The 24,888-nt window shown below is 47.2% G+C and overlaps 1 protein-coding gene across 1 annotated transcript in view; it reads right to left on the reverse strand.

The window, feature by feature from the left end:
- Positions 1 to 24,888, reverse strand: part of LOC134387552 (mucin-16-like) — an 87,307-nt gene that overhangs the window by 7,463 nt on the left and 54,956 nt on the right. The window contains exons 33-55 of the mRNA XM_063109997.1: positions 24,677 to 24,849; positions 24,506 to 24,541; positions 23,877 to 23,995; positions 23,656 to 23,723; positions 22,888 to 23,060; positions 22,132 to 22,167; positions 20,409 to 20,533; positions 20,236 to 20,303; positions 19,162 to 19,334; positions 18,785 to 18,820; positions 15,451 to 15,575; positions 15,279 to 15,346; positions 11,186 to 11,358; positions 9,811 to 9,846; positions 7,587 to 7,652; positions 6,542 to 6,663; positions 6,379 to 6,446; positions 6,095 to 6,267; positions 4,057 to 4,187; positions 3,414 to 3,481; positions 2,434 to 2,582; positions 1,120 to 1,283; positions 721 to 788 (exon numbers count right to left, since the gene is read on the reverse strand). Coding sequence (XP_062966067.1) covers positions 721 to 788; positions 1,120 to 1,283; positions 2,434 to 2,582; positions 3,414 to 3,481; positions 4,057 to 4,187; positions 6,095 to 6,267; positions 6,379 to 6,446; positions 6,542 to 6,663; positions 7,587 to 7,652; positions 9,811 to 9,846; positions 11,186 to 11,358; positions 15,279 to 15,346; positions 15,451 to 15,575; positions 18,785 to 18,820; positions 19,162 to 19,334; positions 20,236 to 20,303; positions 20,409 to 20,533; positions 22,132 to 22,167; positions 22,888 to 23,060; positions 23,656 to 23,723; positions 23,877 to 23,995; positions 24,506 to 24,541; positions 24,677 to 24,849 — 2,418 coding nt within the window. The remainder of the gene's footprint in view (positions 1 to 720; positions 789 to 1,119; positions 1,284 to 2,433; positions 2,583 to 3,413; positions 3,482 to 4,056; positions 4,188 to 6,094; positions 6,268 to 6,378; positions 6,447 to 6,541; positions 6,664 to 7,586; positions 7,653 to 9,810; positions 9,847 to 11,185; positions 11,359 to 15,278; positions 15,347 to 15,450; positions 15,576 to 18,784; positions 18,821 to 19,161; positions 19,335 to 20,235; positions 20,304 to 20,408; positions 20,534 to 22,131; positions 22,168 to 22,887; positions 23,061 to 23,655; positions 23,724 to 23,876; positions 23,996 to 24,505; positions 24,542 to 24,676; positions 24,850 to 24,888) is intronic.

Below are 24,888 nucleotides of genomic sequence, written 5' to 3' on the forward strand. Positions count from 1 at the left end.
TGACACATGCTACAACATGGACGAAGCTTGAAAACATTAAGTTCAGTGAAAGAAGCCAGACTCGAAAAACGACATACTGTATAATTCCACTTATATGAAGTTTCCAGAACAGGTAAATCCAAAGAGACAGAAAGTAGATTAGTGGTTGACAGGGGCTGGGGCAGGGGAATGGGGACTGACTGTTAATGGGTACAGGGCTTTTTTGGGGGGCAGTTGATGAAAATGTTCTAAAATTAGATAGCGGGATGGATGCACCATTCTATGACTATACCGCTAAAATTTTCACTTCAAAGGATGAATTTTGTGGTGTGAATTATACCTCAATAGCCCTACAAAACATTTAAATTTCCTCATGTGGTTAGTGATTATTCTATTGGACAGCACAATCAGATTGCTGGATTCTAAATCATCTGATCCTACCCCACGTCTTCCATGGATCCTGGTTTCAGGTGCTGATTGCTTATGGCATGGATTCTATACTCAAGATTCCGTGGCTCCCAGCACCAGGCACCTCCATGTCTGCAGAGATTTACATAAGCTCCCTTGAGTTTCTAAGCTAGTTGGGCTCACTAGAAAGAAGCAGGCTTTTAGATAACATCTCTATATTCCTAGGTCTCTTTTCCACAATAGCTAGGAATTGAGAGACTACGGCATGGGGACACTTTTATTTAAAGGACAGCAGAAGTTCTCAGAGTCATTAGATTCTGAGTTGGAACTCACCTGAATGTTAAAACTTGACAGTCAGAAAAATAACTCTTGATGCTGCTGTTCCGGAAGAGCTGATTGAGCTGAAAGACAGGGTAACATTTCTCTCACCAGAATCCCAGGCCCAGTGGCACCAGAATTTTCAGCCACTAACCACACTTCCCCATCTATTTTTTCTTGTTTTGAAAACTCTAGCTCGGGTGTGTGTACTAAAGGACACCCTGTTCCAGGGTCTGACTGGGCTGCGTGACCCTGAGCCAGCTACTGAACCTCTCTATGCCTGTTTCTTAATTTGTAAAATGAAAATAAGTATCTGTCTTCATGAATTGTTATAAAAAGTCACCCTCTGACTGCCCAGTATCCATAGGTCAATCCCTCCATGGAAACATTGTGTACACCCTACCCCATTCTCACCGCGTTCTCGATACTTCTCTTGTTCCGCTGGTGTTTGGCAGTGCCTGGTTGGGCTAAGTCCTGGGAATATAGTAGGTTAGTGATGGTGAAATTCAGCTGGAACTGCTGGGAACTGGGACTGATTGTTGGTTGTTCTGTCGCTTGGTAAAACATTGTCTCCACTTCTATAATTAAAAAAAGTATGTAAACATCCTGTATCAAGGGAGGTTTTTTTTTTTTTTTTTTTAAAGGATCTGAACCCGTGGCCTTAGTGTTATCAGCACCGTACTCTCCCAAGTGAGCCACGGGCCGGCCCAAGGGAGGGTTTTAAGAAAGAGGTCATTCCAGCCAGCCGCCTTATTCCTGGCAGCGTGATCTGAGCTGGGATTTTAAAGGCGGGCTACAGAAGACCCTTCATCCATCTGTCCACCTTGTATCCATCCGTCTACCTGGCCAACTCTCTTTCCATCAAGCTTTATAAGAGTTCACTATGATGTGGGGAAAGGGAGACGGGCTCTCTCTGGGGTGTGGCCAGCAAGTGCAGTGGGTATACCACACACCTGTGTTGAAGCTTCTGACTGATGCTGCAGGTTTCTAAGGGGTCTCCCTGCCTTTATTCTTCCTCCTCCCAACCCATTCTCCACACGGCACCAAGAGGACGAGCTTTGTAAGGCAGAACCCCAAGTGTGTGATGTCCCTCCTCAAACTATTCCAGTACCCAACAATGTCCCTGCCCACCTCTCTGATATCAAAATGCATACTCCAGCTACACCAAACTTCTTACAACGTCCCCAAATACGCCATATCCTTTCTATCTTCTAGGTTACAGACACATGGAGCACCATTCCCTATTTCTTCCCCCCACGAGGTCCTGCTCTCTATCAAATCTCAGCTTCTTCATCGTGTCCTACAGAAAACTTTCCAAGACAGGGCTGTGTGTCCCTCCTCAGCGTTCCCATGGGCTCCTGAAATTCCCTTTTGATAGCAATTATCACACTGTATCATCAGTGCTTGCTTCGTTTCATTAAATGCTTGTTGAATGAATGAATGAATCACTAAATCAATGCACTACTCATAACTGGAGAGTCTTAGGGGGATACTAAGGATCTTCCACACTTTGGGCTGGAAAAATTTACATGCAAAAATAACCATTCCCTTGAATGCACTTGCTGCGTGTTCTTTCTGTCTCTGTTGGGTGATCCACTACCAGGGGTCATAACATAGGCCTCTAGAAAGACCACTTTCTTTCCTTCTAGAGCCACCCCCCCCCCCATTTCACTGCTACTCAGAAACATTATCTCTTCCAGCTAAGACTCCAGCCACCCCACCTTGTACCTGTCACATGCAGATCTGTTAACTGATAGGTGGCGCCCAGCCAGTGGGATGAGGCATTCAGGGTCATATCTAGAAAGACTTGCTTCACCAGGGTAGGATCCAGATTGGAGGAGAACAGTGCCTTGACAGTGACCAACACGGAGCCCAATCTAGAGACAGAGACCACGGAAATTCAGCCAGCACCCAACACCAGGGGTGTCTCAAGTTACCGTCTTTAAAGAGCCAAAGAACTAGCAGCAAGAAGTGGAGAAGGAGGTTGTCTGGCTGCCTCCTCCCTCAGTCTAGAGAAGAGACCCTGATCAAAAGGGGAAGGCTTCCAGGAATCACAGCCAGAAGCAGTGACAGTAACAATAATTGACATTTACTGAGCACTTGCTATAGATCAAGAACCCTATGCAGTGACTCCCACATTCCCTCCCCATCACTTTGCTGGAAGATGTTATAATTCTCCCCATGTTAAAGACAAAGGACCTGAAGTTTGAAAATATTCAAAGTCATCCCTGTGTCCCATAACATTCCCCAGGTTCTTCACCCAGCCCTCAGAAACCTGGGTTCAAATCCCAATGCTGACCGTTCTTAGGAAGTTCATTTCCCTTCTCTGAGCCTCAGTTTTCCCATCTGAACAATGGGGATGATCATCGTACCCTCTTGACAGGGGCTTTTGCAAGAGTTAAATGAGATGATCATGCACAGAAGTGCTCAACAGGGAGACGGGTCGATGGTAAATGCAATGATTGGGTTGATATTTTGAGTTTTACATCAAAAAATTGTCTTCCCCAAATGTCCAGAAGAGGAAATGGAGGTGGGTGCTGGGGGTTGCCCCCTGCACTGAATATCTGCAGAAGGAGATGGTAGGAATCGCTTACAGGGATGTGGAGGACAATGGGCACATGCTGGGGATTTCCAGCTCAAGGATGTGCCACAGGAGTTCAAAGCTGCAGCCGCCAGCCCAGCCAATGCTTCCCACCTCCCCAACTTACGTCACATTGGTGACCAGGCAGGAGCGGAATATGTCTCGTAGCTGGCTGCCTGTATAGAGTGTGGTGACCTAGATGGAGGGACAGGGAGAGTGGGTGAGATAGAAGTCTCTTGCAGGTAGAAGGGCTGCTGGAGCCAGTGGAAAAAACACAGCCCTTGGAGCAAAGGAGACCTGTCTCTGCCCCTAACTCCCTGTGTGACCTTAGGCACACCATGCCCCTTTCTGAGCCTCGGTCTGCCCATCTAGGAAATGGGGAAGGCAGCCTGGGCACCACCTTTGGAACTGAGAGAACCCAAAACACATCAATAAACTGAAGAGTTAGGAGAATCACTTAATACAGGTGGAGTATCCCATCTCCAAAATGCTTGGAACCAGAAGTGTTTTGGGTTTTGGATTTTTTTTCCAGATTTTGGAATATTTGCAGAATATGTACTGGTGCAGCATTGCTAATCGGAAAATCTGAAATCCAAAATGCCCTAATAAGCGTTTCCTTTGAACATCATGTCGGTGCTCAAAAAGTTTCAGATTTTGGAAAATTTTGGATTTTTGGATTAGGGATGCTCAAACTGTAGATGTAGGACAGATGGAACCATGAGACGGGAGCCCAGAGCAAGGAGAGAAGGGAAGGGTGAGAGAAACTCCACCTTGTTCTGGATATCCCTCAGCAGGGCAGTGTACTCCGAGGATGTGGGGTCTGGCTTGTTGAGGTTCCAGTTGATGATGCGGAAATTTAGCTGGTACTCACTCTGGGTCGATAAATTCTGGGGTGCATAGCCTGGAGCCACAGAGAGAAACAAAAGACAGGGGGAGACCTTTAGCTTTCTGCACAGAGCCGGGATGGCCCAGGGGGACCCTGCCTGCTGTCAGAATCAGCCAAAATCAGACCAGCACACTGGGAGCAGTGGAGGGCCTCAAATAAAAAGTCACCCCAAAGAGGGGGGAAACTAGCATTTTAAAGGGATTCTCCTGAGCTGCACTCTCCTGCTGGGGCTGTGTAGTTCCCACTGCGTAGAATCCTTTCCAACTCTTTTCTTTTCCTGGAAACCTATTCATGCTTCAGAAACCCAGTGAGATGGATCTCCAGGAGATTTCCATGTCTGTCTTGTTTGCTGTTGTGTGTAGGTGCCTAGCATACACCCTCTTCCAGGAAGCCCTCCTTGACTTGCCCCTACTCTGAGCACCCACAGCACCTTGTTAATAACAGCACCACTGTCTTTATTGTGCTCCTAACTAATCCTTAGTTCACTTGAGTATGAGTTTTCCAGGGACAGAAACTGTGTCTTCTGTCTCCATACCCAGCACAGGGTTTGGGACAGAACAGTTACCCATATAGGTTTGTTGAATGAATAAATGAGCTGCAGATTTCCAAATATGGAGGCTGAGATGCTTCTCTTTTATTCGTTCACTCATTCATTCTGTACTATCACGTGCCAACATATTGAGGACCGAGGATACAGTCCCACACCCTACAGACCATAATTTCATAGAGGTCACAGTGTGAGAGTGAGTCAGATAATTTCAAAAGCCATTACAGTGAAGTGTGATAGGTGTTGGTTCAGTGCCCATCTGGGAACTGTGGGATCATGTACAATAGGGTTTCTCACCTTTGGAAATACTGGCATTTAGGGCTGGACCATTCTCTGCGGTGGGGAGTCTCCTGGGCTCTGTAGGACATTGAACAGCATCCCCTACTTCTAACCCACTAGATGCCAATAGCACCCTCCCCAAGTTGCAAAAATGTATCCAGGTTTTGCCAAGTGTCTCCTGGGGGGGCTGAGCTGTCCCCCAATGGGAATTGCTGACATAGAGAAACCTTACATAGAAGAACTTGTGATCCTGTCCCCAAACCCATTTGGATTTTGAGTGAAAATTCATTACAGATGAACCTGAAGATCGTTATGCTAGGAGAAAAATGTCAGACACAGAAAGACAAATACTGTATGATCTCACTTATCTGTGTAATCTAAAAAAGTCAAACTCGTAGAAGCAAAGAGCAAAATGTGGTTACCAGGGACTGCGGTGATGGTGGTGCTGGAGGAAACAGGGACATGTTGGTCAAAGGACACAAACTTTCAGTCATAAGATAAAAAAAGTTCTGGAGATGTATTGTAAAGCATGGTGACTATAGTTAAGATACTGTATCTATGGCTGGCCAGTAGCTAACCACTGGTTAGAGCTAACAGTAGGTTAGAGCACGGTATTGTAATATCAAGGTCAAGGGCCATATTGGCCAGCCACCAAAACCAAAAAACAACAACACTTTATTTATTGTATACTTGAAATTTGCTAAGAGAGAGGATCTTAAATGTCTTACACACAAACACAGTAACTATGAGAGGTGATGGCTATGTTAAGTAGCTTGACTGTAGTAATCATTTCAGAAGGTATATCTATATCAAATCATCATGTTGTCCATCTTAAATATACACAATCTTATTTGTCAATAATGCTGGGGGGAAAGTGAAGGGGAAGTAAGGACTTTAAAAAGATAAAATTCATGACATTAATTTGGTCAAAGAATTTCATCCTATTTACCTGAAATAATGGGAAAGACCCTCTCCGTGGTGGTCTAGGGAAGGGTATCCCCCCACCAGGGCTTGGGCTGACCTCTTAGAGAGGAAAGGAAATAAACCAGGGACAACTAACAGTCACTGTATATCCCAGTCCAGCACAACCACTCACCGTTGACAAAGAGACTGTCTCTGTCCAAGGCGTAGAAACCCAGTTGGGTGATGCCATGGGTCAGCTGGCTCAGCTCCCAGTATAGTCGTTCTCTGTCCAACCCGGGGCCCATGGGGTCAGGGTGGTAGGTGCAGACTGCATCCACACCAGTGGCTGCCCCGTCCTTCTCAGGCCTGGGGAGACAGGGATGTGGGGACTCTAGAGAGGTCCTGAGACCTTTGGAAGTAGAGACCCATCAGAGGGAGGAGCCAACAGGAGGACAAATGGCCTGGAAGTGGTCTCACCTGAGGGAGATCAGTCTACAACCCAAGTAGAAGGTGCCCAGGCTGCTCTTCTGGAACAAGGGTCCAAGCTGGGGAGGAAGAAGGAGGAGGGTAAGCAGGAGGGACAGGAGGAGGAGCTGGGTGGGATCGACCCCACCAGGAGCTGCTGGGACCAGAGTCTCACCAGCTGCTGCAGGATCCTCTCAGTGGAGTTGAACGTGTCTGAGCCATTGCCCATGTCTGGTGAATACTGGAGGTTGGAGATGGTGAAGTTGAGTGTGAAGGTCTTCAGAATGTGCCCCATGGCTGCAGAAAGGAATAGGGAGGGACATCTACAACCTAGAGCTGGCCTGAGACCAGATTGGAATCCTGAACTCATCGTAATCTGTCATCTTCTCTCTCAGTGGCATGACCACCTACCAATGTGGCCATCCAAGTCAGAATCCGTGTATCTCCTCACCTCCAAGCAACACCAATTCTACCTGCTAAATGTTCCTCACATACATTCTCTCTCTCCTTCCCCGTCCCAGCTGAGGTCTTATCTTCTCTCACCAGGATGAGCACTCCAGCAGACTCCCTGGAGGCCCCATCTAAAGGATGTTCTCAACACTGAACACTAGAAGAATCTTTCTGAAATGATAATCTCACTCGGACCACCCCCCTGCTCTAGTACCATCCATGGCTCCCTATTAAGTTCAAGCTTCTTGACTCGGCATTCGAGGCTCTTCTCAATGTGGCTCCTGCTGACCTTTCATCATCATTTATTCATCCACTCTGGGTTAAGCTTTATACTTCAAGCAAACCGAATTCCTCTCAATTTTCCCCATACACTATGCTGCTTCTGGCCACCGAGATTTTGCTTATGGAATCCCCTCTGCCAGGAACACTCTTCCTACACTATTTGTCTGGATCACTCCCACTCATCCTTAAAGACTCAGTTCAGGTGAAACTTTCTCCAGAAAGCCCTCCCCTCTCCAAATTACGCCAGGTGCCTCTCCCCAAAACATGCCACGGTGTGTTAATTATAATGGTCTATTTGTCTCACAAGACTGGAGGTTCCATGAGGGCAGGCACAAGACTGAATTGCTAGTCTAATCTTTGTGATTAGAATGATCACCCTGACACTAGAATCTTCAAACTCTGGCATCCCAGCTCCCATGTGACAACTGGATGATGGAAGGATGGAACTTGGGAGCTTCTCTTGGGGAGGAAAAGGGACCTCCAGATACCTGTGGTGGCTTCTGGATGAACAGGTACTGACAAAGAAGGCAGGAATGTGGTGGCCGGCTCAGGAGCTGTGGAAAGGTTTGTCATCAGGGAGGGGAGCCTCCCATACAGTCAGAGAAGCCCCCTCTCCCCCAGGCTCACCCAGGCTCAAGCAGTTGTCCAGACCAGGACAGCTATTTACAGGTGGACCATAGCTAAGAGTGAGGGAAAGAGCGATTGTGTGAATGGACGGGTGAGCAAGCCCGTGAACGAACTTAACCCAAGGGAGTGGGAAAGGGTGGTCAAGAGAGAAGCGGAACAAAGAGAGAAGATGAACCAACAGGAAGAAAAATGGAAGGGATAAATGGACGAGCCAAAGGAAAATGGAAAAACCAAGGCAAGAAGAATAGAAATAAGGAAAAGTGGGAGAGATAGAAGAACATAAAGAAGAAAGGACATAAGGAAAGAAAGACAAGCAGATGAATGGGCAGGAGGATGGTTGGATGAATGGATGGACAGAGGGATGGATGAATTGATGAGTGGATGGATGGATGGATGGACGAGTGAATAGATGAGGGGTGGAAGGACTGAAGGAAGGAAGGACAAGCAGGTGAATGGGCAGAAAAATGGGTGGATGGACGCATGGTTGGATGAATGAATGGAAGGATAGGTAAATGGATGAATGAACAGGTGGATGGATAGATGGGAGGATGGGTGGATGGGTGGATGGGTGGGCAGATGGATGGTTGGAAGGACTGAAGGAAGGAAAAGAGAAAGAAGGAAGGACAAGCAGGTGAGTGAGCAGAAAGACAGGTGGAAAGATGGATGGATGGATGAGATCTGAGAGGAGGAATGACTGGAAGGATGGAAGAATGAATGGCTGGAAAGACAGACGAGTGAACCACTGGATGAGAGAATGGGCAAATTTAGCCAAAACTATTTGAGTAGACACCAGAGTTTTCAGCTTGACAATGGAGTGCCTGCTGGGACCCCTGTAGGAGATTTTGTTATCAGGAGGCATCTGACCTCAATCCCTATCCTTGTGAGGAATGCTCGGTCACACTTTTTCCTCCAACCCAGAGGGGTGTGGAAAATTCAGAAAGCCAATACCACAGCTGCAGGTCCAAAAATAGGCCAAGGACTAAGCATTCTTCCTCGCACTGAGACATTGGTCCCACTCAGGAGACTGGCTTGAGTTTGGGGCAAGTTTCTTTTATCAATGAGGAGAAAAGCTTGGTCCAAGTCCCAAGGAGGCTGAAATGGGCACTGGATTCAAAGACACTGCTATGGTTTGTGTGCAGACGGACCCCACCAAAACTCTTGTTGAAATTTGATCCCCAGTGTGGCAGTGTTGGGAGGTGGGGCCTAATGGGGGGTGTTTGGGTCATGGGGCAGGTCCCTCATAAATAAATTAACGCCCTCCTGCGAGGGTGAACAAATTCTCACTCTCATGGGAATGGATTAGTTCCCAAGAGGGCAGGGTGTAAGAAAGAGTCTGGCTTCCTCAGTTTCCCTCTCTTGCTTCCTTTCTTGCCATGTGATCTCTGCACACACTAGCTTCCCTTCCATTTTTCTGCCACGAGTTGAAGTAGCCTGAAACCCTCGCCAGATGCAGCCATCCAAACTTGGACTTCCAGCCACCAGAATTGTGACCAAATAAACCGCTTTTCTGTATAAAATACCCTATCTCGGGTACTCTGTTATAGCAATACTAAGTGTACAAAGGCACAAAGTTGGTACTAAGGAGTGGGATGCTGCTCTACAGATACCTAAAAAATGTGGAGTGGCGATGGAACTGGGTAATGGGCAGAGGCTGGAAGAGTGTGGAGGAGCAGGCTACCAAAAAAGATCATATTGTAATGAACAAAGCATTAAGGGTGATTCTGGTGGTAGTGTAGAAGATGAGCTGGAACTTCTTAGAGACGAGTTAAGTGGTGGTGACCAAAATGCTGATAGAAATATGGACAGTAGGCTGGCTGGTTACCCAGTTGGTTAGAGCACAGCCTTGTAATAGCAAGGTCAAAGGTTCAGATCCCCATACCGGCCAGCTTCCGAAACAAACAAGCAAAAAAGGAAATAAAGCGATAAAAAAAAAAAGAAGAAAAGAAATATGGACAGTAAAGTCTATTCTGATGAGGTCTCAAAGGATGATGAGACAAATAATCTTCTTTTCTTTATACTCATAAAATACTCAGTCTCAGGCATTCTGTTATAGCAACACAAAAACGGACCAGGACAGACACGTACTTGTAGGAGGCTCATCTGGTCCTCGTTCATTGTAACCTGGAAATAAAAAAAGTCACAATAAGGGGAGGTGGTGGAACGGCCCCACATACTTCATGCCTTTGTCCATTGGAGCCCCTGCCTAGACGTCTTTCCCTCTGTGTACCTCGTGAGCATCTATGCACCTCCTGACCTGACGAACGTCATCTCCAGCAAAAAAGAACTTCTGTATATTTCAATCAGAACCGACTCTTCCCTGTCCATCTCCAGCATGCCCTCAACGAGAGGCTCTCGTTAGCTTTATGTTCACACATCTTTCCATTTTTCTCCCTACGTATTCATCCATCCACCCCACCATCCACCCTTCCACCTTCCAATCTATCCCTCCATCCAGTGAATATTTATTGAGGGCTCCCTATGTGTGAGGCTACATTTCCATTTGGGGAATACAGTGCTGAATAAAAGGGTCTCTGCCCCACCGCCGTTTACATTGGGACAGGATGTGCATGTGTCCCTGACCCTGGTGCCAGGCTTGCTTGGTAAATGCTAAATGAATGAACAAAATAGAGCATATAATGGGGGAAAATCTTAAACAGGCCCCTCCAGTGACCAAGTCAAAGGGACCAGATATAAACTCAGAACATCGAGACCCAGACTGGCCACGAACTTACTGTAGGCATGGGAAGATCCCTTCCTCTCATTGTGCCTCAGTTTCTCTCTTTGCTAAATGGGAGTAATGAAGGCCCAGGATGTCTCCTAACATCCCAGTACCTACATCTAGTGATAAGGAGCATCCACTTCATGGGGAAATGGTGACAAGAGGGTATGGGGACGGAGGGGAGGAAGAAGGATGTATTTGATGTATGCTTTGTCTCTCAGAACCCCTTATAGAGGATACCCTCTTAAATGCTGTCTTTCCCCCAGGCTTTAGGCTAATGCCAATGCCCAGTGTGGCTGAAGCTTAGGTCCCCTAGATCTTCCTGGTGTAAGGGTCCCACACAAGAGAGAAGCTAATTCTTTGTCGAGGGTGTGAAGAAAGCAGAGGGGGGAGACAGATGTATTTTCTTTCCCCAGTTCTCCCCCAGAAAAACTCTTCTGTGAGTTAAATGTGTAGAATGGCTTACGACAATGGATGCAGACAATTGGAGCTTATGCCCTGGGTCCACCTCTCCCCACCTACACCCTCTTGGGCAAATGACTTAACCTGTCTGAGCCCCAGTTTCTTCATCTGAAAAATGGGATTAATTAAAGACTAGCTTTGCAGGGTGGCTGTGTGTGTGGGGTGTCAATGGTGGAGCCAGGATTTGCATCCCAAGTCTCTGCCCTCGAGAACAGGTTAAAGGACCCCCTCCTGGGCTGCAGGAGAGGGAACTGGGAGTTGGGGCCGAGGGCTCCTCACCATTGAGGTAGAGGCTGTCTTTGTCCAGAGAGTAGGGGCCCAGCTGGGTGATGCCGCGGGTCTGCCAGCTCAGCTCATGGAACACCTGCTTGGCAGGTAGACCCAGGCCACTTGGGGGCTGCCGGTAGGTGCAGAGGATGTCCACCCGTGTCTGGGCGCCGTTCTTCACAGACCTGGGGAGGGAGAGGCAGGGAGAGGCGGACCTTTGGGGGATGGAGGCAACCTGGCCCCTCTCCAGCTGTGGTCACTGCACAGCTCTTAGCCTGTTCTCTGGCCTTGTCAAGCCATTTGCAGCTTCTCCACCTGGCCGTGCTCTCTCACCTCAGATTCTGTACACGTGGTTGCTTCTGTCTGGAAGCATCTCCCTTTCCCTTCTTAACTGGGTAATTTACTGCTCATCCTTGGGTTTCAGCCTTGATGACAACTCCTCCTCCTCCTCCTCCTCCTAGTCTAAGAAGCTTTCCAGCTGGGTCAGGGTCCCCCTCTGGATCCCACAGTCTCCCATCCTTTCCCTATCATAGCTCTGGTCACTTTCTATGCCATCAAAAATCATTTGTCCTTATTCCTTCTAAATGGTGGCCTCCATGAGAGAGAAATTGGACCAGTCTAATCCACTGTTATATTGAAGATATAGAACCTAGCATATCGCCTACTCCATGCAAAAATCAAAGTCCTAATGAATGGATAAACAAAATGTGGTCCACCCTTACAATGGAATATTATTCAGCCCCCAAAAGGAAGGAAATTCTGACACACGCTACAATATGGGTGAACCTTGAGGACACTATGCTCAGTGAAATAAGCCAGTCACAAAAGGATCAATACTCACAGGAAGTCCCTAGAGTCATCAAATGTATAGAGACAGAAAGTAGAATGGTAGGTGCTGGGGGCAGGGGGAGGGGGATGGGGAGTGAGTGTTTCACGGGGACAGAGTTTCAGTTTTGCAAGACGAAATAGTTCTAGAGGTCGGTTGCACAACAGTGTTGAGATATGCAACACTACTGAGCTGCACACTTAAAAATAGTTAAGATGGTACATTTTATATATTTGTGTTTTATTACAGTTTTTAAAAAATCAAAGTCCTCAAAGACCCTGCACAGTGTAGACCCTGCTGATGCCTTGAATCTCATCTTCTGCCTCTTTCTCTCTTTCTCTCTCTCTCTGATCCAGCCACACCAGCCTCCTTGCTGTTCATAAAACATGAGAAGTTCATTCCCACCTCAGGGCCTTTGCCCATGCTGTCCTCTCTGCCTGGAACAGTTTTCATGGCTATTTGGGATGCAGCTCAAAAAATCACCCTGGGTAAGGCTGCTGTCCTTATCACGCTCTATTTATGTTCCAGTTACCTTACCCCATTCAAAACTATTTTACTTAGACATTTACAAGGGGTCTTCAAGAAGTTCATGGAAAAATTTGTATTATCTTTCTTTTTTTATATCTTTCAATTATTTATTGTGTGATTTACACAGAAAAAGCATCAATTACAATGAAGACAATTTTAGCAAAGTGAAAATGAAACAAAAAAGATAGAAATGGTTTAAAAGCATCATATGGAATATTGATTAAAGAATGAAACTGGTAAATAGAGTTTTGTTCAGAAAATGCTCTCTCTACAAAAGGTCAACAATATTGATGCAATCTTGATTGAAATATTTGTATGTAACAAGGATTTTAAACATCCTTGCTGTCAAAACTTCACTTGTCCTTGACACATTTTCAAGCTAGTATTCATGGCTAGAACAATTTTTTTTTCTATTGATAACGAGATACGAAGGAACAGGTAGAAAAGTGCAACAATGTGTGGATTAGTTCGATACGTGGCATTGAAGTTCACTATGAGCTAGAAGTTGCGTCAAATTGAGCCCAGATCCTGGCTCTGAGCTCTCTGATCCCGCTCTGGGAGAGACATAGTTGGAATAATATTTTGCATATAATAGGAGTTCAATACATATGTGGTGAATTTATGCTCAACCCTCGAGCACTTTTTTTTTTTTTTTTTTTGGCTCAGATCATTGTTCTCTGTTTCTTGACTTGTTTGTGTGTCCCCAGTTCTAACTACTTTCTACTTTCAGCTGATGCTGAAGTCTCTCTCCTGGCAATCCGACCCACATATATGAGGGTACGTCAAAAAGCTCATGGAGTAATAGAATTAAAAGATACGTATTATCTTTCAATTCTATTTTACCACGAACGTTTTGAAGAACTCTCATATTTTCCTGCTTCGTGTCTTTTCTCCCTTGGATGAAGGCAGAGACAGTGTTTGTCTTGTCACGGTGGTAACCCACCACCTGCCTCAGAAGAGCTGGGCCACAAGCATCACTTGAATAAAAATATGAAGAGAGAAGTGTTTAATAAATACCAAGAGGATGCAAACTGACCCAGACAAGGGAGAGTCATTGCTCAGTGGGTACAGAGCTTCAGCCCGGGGTGATGAAAAAGTTTGGGAAACAGATAACGGTGATGGCTACACAACTTTGTTAATATAATTGATGCCTACTGAACTGTATACGTAAAATGGTTAAAATGGCAAATGTTATGTTATATGGATTTTACTACAATTTAATGTTAAGTGAAATAAGCCAGGCACAGAAAAACAAACACTGCATGATCTCACTCATATGTGGATCTAATAAAGTTGGTCTCCTAGACATAGAGAGTATAATGATGATCAGATGCTGAGAAGGCGAGGAGGGCAATGGGTACGAAGTCACAGTTAGGAAGGAATAAGCCCTAGTGCTCCACTGCACAGCAGGGTGACTATAGTTAAAAATATATTGTGCATTTAAAAATAGCTAGAAGAGAGGATTTTGGATGTTCCTGACACAAATGACAAATAACCGAGGTGATGAATATGCGAATTACCCTGATATTATCACTGCACACCGTATAAATGTACCCAAATACCACATTGTATTCTATAAATATCTGCAATTATCATGGGTCAGTTAAGAAAAAATAAATTTAACAATTCAGAGACGGAAATAGATTAGAGGTTACCAGAAGCTGGGAGGTGCGGGGGAAGGAATTATGGAAAGTTAACGTTTAATAGGTACAGAGTTTATGTTTAGGATGGCAAAAAAGTTTTGGAAATTGATAGAGGTGATGGTTACACAGCGTTGCAAATATAATTAATCCCAAGGAATTGTATGTTTAAAAATGGTTAAAATTTCAACCTCCCTCCACCCCCAATCAGCCCTATTTTTATAGTATTTGTATAATAAATAATCTGCTTATTTATTTAAAAAAATGGCAAATCTTATGTTACACATATTTTGCCACAATAAAATTTTTTTTTAGAATTAAAAAAGTTAATAATGTAATATTTAAAAATGGATGCAGAACTCTCCAAGAATCGCCCACCCTGCATATATCCAAAGGAAATGAAATCAGTGTCTTGAAGAGACATCTGCACTTCCATGTTCATTTGCTGCACGATTCTCAATATCCAAGACATGGAAACAACCGAAATGACGTTCGGTGGATGAACGGATAGAGAAAATGTGATGTGCACATACCGTGCAATATTACTGAGTCTTAAAAGAGAAGGAAATCCTGCCATCTGGGGCAACACGGATGAGCCTGGAGGACACTGTGCTGCATGAAATAGGACAGACACTGAAAGAGAAACACTGCACAATCTCACTGATATGTGGAAACTAAAATAGTCAAACTCATAGATGCAGAGAGCAGGGTGGTGGTTGCTGGGGGTGGGGGGCGAAGGGAGATGGGGTGATGTTGGTCAAAGGGCACAAAAACGCAGACTGTGTGGAGGTGACAGATCTATTCATCAGCTGGAACGTGGTCATCATTTCACAATGCAGATCAGGACATCAAGTTGTGCAACTCAAATGCTTACAATTTCTACACGTCATAAAATTGTCACCAAATAAAGAATTCAAATGGCAGAATTTCATTCTTTTTTATGGCTGAGTGGTATTCCATTGTGCACACATACCACGAAAGACCAAAAAGAAGAAAAAATAAATATATAGCCTGCCCCAAGCCGAGGCAGACTCCACAGTCAGCACCCCAAACCCTTCCGCGGGGGACCGTGCGCGGGGCAGGTGGCATGGGGACCCGGGATGCGTCTCACCTCAGCGCGGTGACCCTGCAGCCCGCGTATCGGGGGCCCAGGCTGCTCCTCTGGAACAAAGGGCTGAGCTGGAGAGGAAGGAGGGAGCCAGCGTGGGTCAGAGGCCGGCAGCAGCCCTGGCACCGGCCTCGAGGGCTGGTGGGGTGGTGGTGGGGGGGGGCAGGCCTCTCACCAGGTGCTGCATGACCCTGTCCGTGATGTTGAACTTGAGGGAGCCGGGGCGGCCCATGTCTGCCGAGAAGCGCAGGTTGTCGATGGTGAAGTTCAGCGTGAAGGGCTCCTCGCCGGGCTCCCCGGCTACTACGGCAGGGGACAGAGAGCAAGACCGCAGGGGGGACAGTGGGGTGGGGCTGGGGCAGTGTGCGCCACAGGGTGGGGCTTCCAAGGGCCCCTTGTCTGCCTCCCATAAACCCAGGGGGACTTGTTAATGGAGACAACTTGATGATGGGGGGGTCCAGATGGGCCATTTCCACCCCCATGCAGGAGGAGAGGGCTCTGTGTAGACAAGGGTGGTTTTGTTCTTTCCCAGGGGGAAAAGCTCCAGGTGACCAGGCGGATGCAGAATTGGGGACCCCAGACATTTTCATTCATATTTCTGCTCTCTGTCTCTACCGCTGTCTCTGTCTCTGTCTCTCTGTCTCTCTGCCTCTCTTTCTGTCTCCATCTCTTTCTCCTGTCCTTGCAACCAGGTAAGCCAATCTTCTATGCACTGATTAAAACAGCCAACCATCCCAGCAGCCATAACTAACCCCCTGGCACCTCGATTTACTCATCTGTAAAATGGGATCATGGTAACGGTTCACAGCAATGATTTCTTTTCTTTTTTAAAAAAAAAATCATAATGTAATAAAGAGTATTTGTTATTTTTTAAATTTTTATTAGTTTTGTTTATTTGTATTTATGGGGCGCAGAGTTGACTACCAGTATTTGTGTACAGTATGTGATGATCAAATCAGTATTATTAGCATGTTCGCCATTGCAAATTATCATTACTTTCTGTGTCCCTTACCCAATTATCCCCAACCGGCCTTCCCACTTCCCACCTCAAGTAACTATAGGTTTGTTTTCTCCTTCTGAAAATTCAACGTTTTGTTATGGCCTTTCTTTCTCTGTGTCTTAGCTCCCACTTATGAGTGAGAACATGCAGTACATAATAGTTTCTACCTCCAAGGTTGTTATGGGGCTTTGGTAAGTTCATCTTTGTAAAGTGTATAAGCACTGCCGGGCATGGAGCAAACATTATGTGTTTATTGCATAAAATCAATAATATCAATGAGCAAATGCATTCTGATCACTTACCACATGTGGAGCTTTAGTATAAATATGAGCTAACGTTTAAGCTAAGCTTCTGAGAGAAAAGTTTACCTCTCCTTCTCTCCCTCCCTCCCTTCTGTCCATACTTCCTTCCATCCCTCCTTCTTTCTGTCCATCTGTCGCTCCTTGGTTTCTCCCTTCCTCCGTTCTTTTCTTCCATCTCTCCATCCTTCCTTCCATCATTCATCTTTTCTTCCATCCATTCTATTCACCTGTCTTCCTCCTCTTTTTCCCTCCCCTTTTTTATTCCATCTGTCTTCCATCCACTCATCCATCCTCTCTCCTTCTATTCACCCCTTCCTCATTCCATCCATCCATCCATCCATCCATCCATCCATCCATCCATCCATCCATCTTGCCTTCCTTCCACACATATTGAATTGGTCCTATAGTGCTCCAGGAACTATTCGAAGGGCTGGGCAGTGATTAACAAAACACAGTCAATGGAGCTGGTATTAACTTATTTTTTCCTCCTATTGTTTGGGAAAATATGGTTGTTACTGGATCTCAGCAACTCAGGACGCTGCCATTGTTGGAAGGAGCAAGGGAGGATGCTGTGTTGTAAGAGACCAGTGGTGGACCCATGGGGAGTTTGGGAGAGTACAGAAAACACATCCCTAATGCAAGAGCAATTGATTATTGCAACCCTGCAAGGTTCTCATCACAGCTTTGCTGGGAATGCAAAAGGAGTCTGTCCACGAACTTGAACATAATGGGTGTACACCCCAAATCAGCATGTCTTTTGGAATAAATTGACTGATGGATGAGGAATGTGAAGAGTTAGACCATGAGTTTCGGAGTTTTAGGAACTCCTGGCTCTATTATTCATTTGCTGTGTAGCCTTGGCAGCTTGAGCTTCTTTACCTGTAAAATGGAGCTGTCACATGGTTGTAGTGAGAATTAAAGGAGACTGTGTTATGGGTTAAATTGTGACACCCCCCCCCCACCACATTCATATGTTGAAGCTCTATCCCCCAGTACCTCAGAATATCAGAATATGAGTGTATTTGGAGAGAGAATCTTTAAAGAGGCAATTAAGTTAAAATGAGGTCCTTAGGGTAGTCCCCAATCCAATATGACTAGTGACCTTATAAGAAGAGATTATGACAGACAGGCACGGAGGAAAGACCACATGAAAACACAGGGAGAAGACGGCCATCTATAAGCCAAGGAGAGAGACCTCAGAAGAAACCAATGCTGCCACCACCTTGACCTCGGACTTCCAGACCTGTGAGAAAATAAATGTTTGTGTTTGAGTCACACAGTCTGTTTATTTATTTTTTGTTGTTATGGCAGCCCAAGCAAATTAATACAGCATGTAAGTTAGCATGGCGGCCAGAAGGTAGTCAGTTTTAGTAAACCTCAACAAAAACAGGTGCAGGGAGAAACTCTCAGAACAATGAAAAGAGATATGAATAAAAGGATAAGAAATGAATGCTGTTAAAATAAATAAAATGGAGACCAGGATTGAGAATTCCCTGAGCAGACAAAAGCCAGTTACATCAAGGAAGCAAACTTGATCTTGCTTGATTTGCAAACATAAGCCAAATTTAAGCTGTTTCTTATTAATGCCTGTATTAAAGAAAAACGAAACTTGGACTCAGCCATTCAGAGGCCACCAACTAACTTATACAACTAGAAACTTCCCAACGAGATAGACCAAATAAGATGACTGAATAATTGTAACCAATCAAGCGTTTTCATTGTTTTGCTTCCACATTTACCCTATAAAAGCCTTCTTGATGTGTTCCTTTGGGGGAGCCCCAAACTGCCTTCTGTTTGGTGCTTCCTGATTCATGAATCGCTGCTTGCTCAAATACACTCTTTAAAACTTGATTGCTGATAGTATTGATCTGATCATCACATCTTGGGCATAGGTGGTGATGGTCAGCTTTGTACCCCATGAATATGCATAATCAATAAAAAATATTATTGTGCCTCAGTTTACTTTTAACAGACCAAGGGCAGGTTTTTAGGAGGACTAAAATGAAAACCATGTGAGGGTCGGAATGAGGTGGGGGACTTTCTGAGCCCTCCTGGCCCTCGGCTAGGGCTCTCTACCAGGACCCTGGAGAGAGAGAAGGGGTGAGTTGAGGACTCTTTTAGATGTTTCCCTCGCCGAGGAGAGAACAGCTGCTCCCTAACTCAAAAGTAGGGACGGGACCCAGGGTATCGGAGCCGGGAATACTCACTGGTGGTGGTCGGGGCAGTGGCTTCATAGGTGTAACCTGCAAAGAGAAGTGAAGAGGCACTGAGAGAGTGGAGGTGAGCGTCAAGGATTAAGGGAAAAGGAGGATTTTGGGAATTTTTTTGGGGAAAAGCAGAGGGGCAGAGGTAGTGGAGGGATGTCCAGGGAGGAGGCAACCAGGCGATGATATTAAAGGTGTCTGGATACAGTCACTGTCCCCATGATGGTTATGATTTATCACAATGAAGACTGAATTCAGACCCAGAAGGAGAAGAAAAAGGTTGAGGCTCACTTGAGAGAGATGGAAGCTTTGCTCAGAGCTTTGGGGAAACTCAAGACTCCAACTGGGAGAGAGACTGTGGCTGGAACATGGCCCCTCACCATTGACGCAGAGGCTGTCCTTGTCCAGGGTGTAGGAGCCCAGCCGGGTGATGCCGTGGGTCAGCTGGCTCAGCTCCCAGTACAGCCGCTCTCTGTCCAGTCCAGGGCCTGCGGGGTCAGAATGGAAGGTGCAGACGACGTCCACTCCTGTGGCTCCTCCACCCTTCTCAAGCCTGGGGAAGGAAGAATATGGGGACATGGGATACTGATGAGGGGTCCTGAGCATTTTGGTGTGGAAAGGAGGAGTCTGAGAGGATGCTGAAAGGGGTAGCTCTGAGGTCTGCAAGGGCTCTCCTGTGTCTCTCATCTGAGAACCCCCTCACACTGGAGACAGAAAATGCTGTAATTAGAATTTGCAGACAGCATGTCTGGCTACTCCACTTCCTATAAAAGGACATCCCTCATTACTAAGCACCTGGATATGATCACTGTACCCAGTATGCATGCACCACCCAAATATCACATTGTACTCCATAAATATATACAATTATCGTGGGTCAGTTTAAAAAAATGTTAAAAAGAGAGGGAAAACGAGAAATAGAGAGTAGAATAGCATTACCAGAGGCAGGGAAAGGGTGGGGAGGGCTGGGGAAAGCTTGGTAGACTGGCACAAAGTTACGAAGTTACCTTAGACAGGAAGAATAAACTCTGGTGCTTGAGGGTGACAATAGCTAATAATATTGTACTGTATATTTTGAGATATCCAGAAAGGAGGATCTTGAATGTTATAACCACAAAGAAATGCTAAATGCTTAGATAACAGATATGCTAACTATTCTAATTAGATCATTACACAATACACGCATGTATTGAAACAACAAACTATACCCCATAAACATGTACAATGAAAAAAATAAATTAATTTAAAAAACCAAGCAGATTATCATCAGGATTCCGTAAGCTAAACAGTTCCTCGTCTCTAAGCCTCAAGCACTTGCACCACCTGGGCATGAAGGAGTCAAAAGGGTATTGTGGTGGGTGCTGGAGACCAGTGGTGTGAGCGGTCTCTGAGCCCCACTGGCCAGTGCACAAGGGTCCACCCGACCAGATGAATCATTCCATCTGGGGTCTCACCTGAGTGAGGCCAGCCTGCAGCCAGTGTAGAGGGGGCCGACACTGGTCTTAGTGAGCAAGGGCCCGAGCTGGCGGGAAAAGAGAGGAAGGTGAGCAAGAGGAGCTGGAGGGGCTCAGGGGCCATGCGGGCAGGTGAGACGTGGGGTTGGTGGTGGTCTTTGGAAAGCTTTCACCTGGCGCTGTAGGACCCTCTCGGTGAAGTTGAACTTCGAGGAACCTGGACTCCCCATGTCCTCCATGTAGTGCATGTTGGTGATGGTGAAGTTGAGGGTGAAGGGTACCAAGGTAGGTCCAGTAGCTGCAGTGGTAAAGAGAAAGATGTCCAGCTATACTAGTGACCTAAGGTTGTCCCCTCTGTCCCTAACTTTGGGGCAGCAGCTGTGGACTAAGTACAGTCATGGGCTGCAGGAGCTGAAGCAGGGAACATTCTGGAATTCCCAAGACATTGGGAATTCATGCATAAATTTGGTGAGCATATATTGAGTGGCTAATGTGTTTAAGGTTCTGTGCTGGGCTCTGTGGGTCTAAAGATGGATAGGACATATAGTCTCCCAATGTTGTGGCCAGAAACATGACCAGATCATTATGCTTTAGGGGAAGCCGGTTTGGGGTGGGGGGAGGCTGTGAAAATCCAGGAGGGCCGCCCAACCTGTGACTGAGGAAGGCTTCCTGGAGGAAGCATCGTTTCAGGTATGACACAAAGCATGGATGAGAGTTAGACTAACAGGAGCTGAGTAAGTGGGGCAGACACTCCAGGCAGAAGGAACAGGCTGGGCAAAGGCCGGGCAGGAAGACAGAGCATGGTATTCTCAGGGAACTTGACGTTCTTTCATTCTGGCTGCAGGGAAGTGTAGACGTGAGAACGGGCAGATCCTCTGAGTCCAGAAAGGGGAGGCACCGGCTATGCAGCACAGAGGGTTGGGTGTGACTTGCAGACCAGACAAAGTCATCCAAAGGCTGTCAACAAGCAAGGAATTATATGAACATGTGTGCATCGGGAGGGATGCCGCGGCTGCTGTGTGGAGGAAGGTAGGAGGCCAGAGTGGAGGCGACTGCAGTGCTGAGCAAGAAAGGCTGATGGCCAGAACAAAGGCTGAGTGCTGCAGGTGCAGGAAAAGGATGGGCTCAGGAGATATTCCTGAGGGAGGAGAAACGAGATGTAGTGATGGATGGATGTAGGAGGCAAGCGAGAGGAAGGGTCAAGGTGGTCTCTCTGTCTCTGCTTTTAGTGATAAGAAGAAGAAGCCAGTTTGGGAGACGATGACGATTTCAGGGTCAGAGACCAAGGGGCCTGAGTGATGTTCAGCAGGTGAGTGGACCACGGGTCAGGAGCTTCTATGTGGTATGGGCTGCACCCAGGATTTGGACCCTCAGCAGCTAGATGGTTTCTAGAATCCATGGAAACAGGAGTTCCTTGGGGAAGGTGGGTGAGCAATAACAGAAGAAGTGATTTGGTACAAATGACTTGGTACAAATGAACAGCCTGAGGCCCTTCCTCCCCACGGGCCTGGTTGGGGGGAAATGGAGCCAGAGAGGATGCCGAGAAGTGTCATGGTCATGGCTGCTGAGAGAAAACAAACCCTACCAGGAATGAAATCCAAAGTGTGTTACTTCTTTAAGGGAATGGTGGCAGTGATGGCGGCTCTAGTTACAAAAATGTATGCCTCTCTTATGCCCCATGCAGTCTGGAGTCAGGGCATCATCCTCGGGGGGGTGTGTTGGGAAGGGTGGGTGACCCCTCCCGCCCCCAATTCGGTCTACATTTCTATGCACCCCCTCTGGACTCCTTCCCATCCAAAGCAGGGATAACGGTAGGAGGAGCTGGCTGACTCAGCAGCTCCTATTTTTCAGGGGATGGAAGGTGGTCACAGATGCACAGAGATCTGGAATACTCACTGTTGGGGGTGGTGCTTGAGGGTGGGTAGGTGTAACCTGCAGAGACAGGGAGAGATGGTGAGGGAAGGGGAGGGGAGAGATCTTCAAAGAAGAGGCAACTTGGTCACTGGAGAGATGATCCGTTGGTGGCTGGACCATCACAGCTGGGATTCACTTAAAAGGAAGACAGCACCTCCACCTGGCAGGGATCAAAGTCCACTCCCTAACCTCAGAGAGACAAAGGCTTTGCTCAAAGCACTCTGTAGTGAGGCCCAGATGGAAGTCTGAACTAGGTGCAGGGACTTACTGCAGCAGAGCCCACCCAGTGAGAAGACCTATACTCCAACACAGCCCTTTACCACTGATGCAGACACTGTCGCTGCAGAAGCTAGGGAGAAAACACCCTAAGAGCTTGGGTTGGGGACTCCGTCATCCTGGAGATGCCAGGGAGGAGGTGCTGATGTCTGGGCCTTTTTTTGGGAATAGGTCCCTGCTCACTCGAGGCTTGAGGTCGGGGGCGGGGGAGTGGAGGCAGTGGCCTCCTGATCTCTTCCATTCCTAAGAGCTGGGACTCAGGCAGAGGCAGCTTACAGGGCTGTAGAGACTTCGGAAGACTCAAAATACTCACTGCTGGAAGTGGTGGTCCGAGTCTGGTGGACATAACTTGCATAGGTAGATGGGGAAATGGTAAAGAGGGGGAGGGACGAGGGATAGAGAAGAATAGAGAGGGGGAATGTAGGACCTATTGAGATGCAAAAAAGAATGTCCTCTGCTCACCACTGATGTAGAGACTGCCCTGGTCCAGGGTGTAGGGGCCCAGCTGGATGATCCTGTGGGTCAGCTGGCTCAGCTCCCAGTACAGCCTCTCTCTGTCCAGCCCGGGGCTCATGGGTTCAGGGTGGTAGGTGCAGAGAGCATCCACACTGGTGGCTGTCCCATCCTTCCCAGGCCTGGGGAGTGTGGGTGAGGGAGATGACAATAAACATTTTCCTAGCAGGGGCTCTGAGATCTCTGGGGGCAGGACAGGAAGGGGCCAGAGGAAATGAGAAGCCTGGCAGACAGGTGAGAATCCAGTTACATTCTCTGAATGCACAGACTTCCAGCCAGCCTGAGACTGTGAGCAAAATCATGGATACAAAACTTTTTATTAAATTGCAAGACTCACACCTGCATCCCCATGCCATGGGGACAGCAGAGCTCATACTTGAGACCGGTGAAGAGGTGAATTCAGGGATTAATGCAAGTGAAGAAAGCACATTTGTTTTGAAAGAGATCTTGGGGACAAAATTTAACATTCAAAGGAAGTGCCTTCACTGGTAAAGGGAGGAGAAGAAGGAAATTCAGGAGCAATGATCAGGGTAGGGGTCCAATCTTACTGATGAGCTCTGTAGAATGTGGGAACATTGGTGGGAAGATGGGAGACACCTTGCTCCTGAATGCCTTCTCTGCTGAGGATATCCAGAGGAAGGGCCAGAAAAAAGCTCACCAAACTCCTCTGGCCTGGGAGCACTTGGGGCAGCTCTAGTGGGATATTCCAAATCTCACCTGAGCAAGGTCAGTCTGCAGCTGGAGTACAGTGGGCCGACACTGGTGTTCTTGAACAAGGGATCAAGCTGTGGAGGAGAGAGCAGGAAGGGAGTAGGTGGGCCGAGAGGCAAGGGCAAGGCAGTCAGCAGTGGGGTGGGCACCAGTGGGCGGGGCAGAAGCGAGGTGGGCGGGGCTGGCACCAGTGGGCGGGGCAGAAGCGAGGTGGGCGGGGCTCTCACCAGTCGCTGCAGGAGCTTCTCTGTGATGTTGAACTTCCAGGAGCCCGGAGGCCACATATCCTCCCTGTAGCGCAGGTTAGTGATGGTGAAGTTGAGGGTGAATGGGAGTAAGGATGATCCTGTGGCTACAGCAGGAAAGGGAGAGGAGAGGCCGTGGTGAGTCAGGCCTGGGATAGATAGAAAGGGCAAGCAGGGTCTACGGCCACAGGCCTGAGACCAGCGACCAACTCACTGGAGGCCACAGCAATGGCTGAGGGTGGGGGCCTAATACCAGAGTCATGGGTTGTGCATGTTAGATCATCACATGCTGCAGGTGAAGGAGGGAACGGTTTGGAAGCTACAAAGCTTTGAAGGAGACAGTTTACAATCTGACATTCTTACTTACCACCATTGAATTGTTTGCCTATTTTTCTCCATCCATCCACCCAACCAACATTTAGTGGTCATTTCTCCGTGTCCAGTTGACAACACAGAAGTGATTCACAGCTGATTTTCATTGCAATGACTTCCCAGCCTGGGTCCCTACTTCCTCCCTCCTGACAGCTGGAGATATGGGCAGGGGCCTGTTGTTTCCTTCCCTGGTCATGGCGGGGCTAAGCAGCAGCTTCTGGGGACCACTGAGAACTCACCACTGGGAGCAGTTACTGAAGTCTGATGGGTATAACCTGCAGAGAGAGAGGGAAAGAGAGAGAGGGAAAGAGAGAGAAGAGGTGTTGGCAGGTGGAGGAGGAATATAGGAGGCAGCGAAGGGGAGAACGTGGGCTCTATAATACAGCAAAGCACAGATGGCCGCGGCTCACCATTCACATAGAGACTGTCTGGGTCCAGGGTGTAGGAGCCCAGCTGGGTGGCACCATGGGTCAGCTGGCTCAGCTCCCAGTACAGCTGCTCTCTGTCCAGCTGGGGGCCCACAGGGTCAGGGTGGTAGGTGCAGACAGCATCCACTCCAGTGGCTGCCCCATCCTTCTCAGGCCTGGGGAGGGCAAGTACCGGGGATAATGATGAATGCAAC

This window comes from Cynocephalus volans, chromosome 10 (assembly GCF_027409185.1).
Source record: "Cynocephalus volans isolate mCynVol1 chromosome 10, mCynVol1.pri, whole genome shotgun sequence".
Classification (NCBI taxonomy): domain Eukaryota; kingdom Metazoa; phylum Chordata; class Mammalia; order Dermoptera; family Cynocephalidae; genus Cynocephalus; species Cynocephalus volans.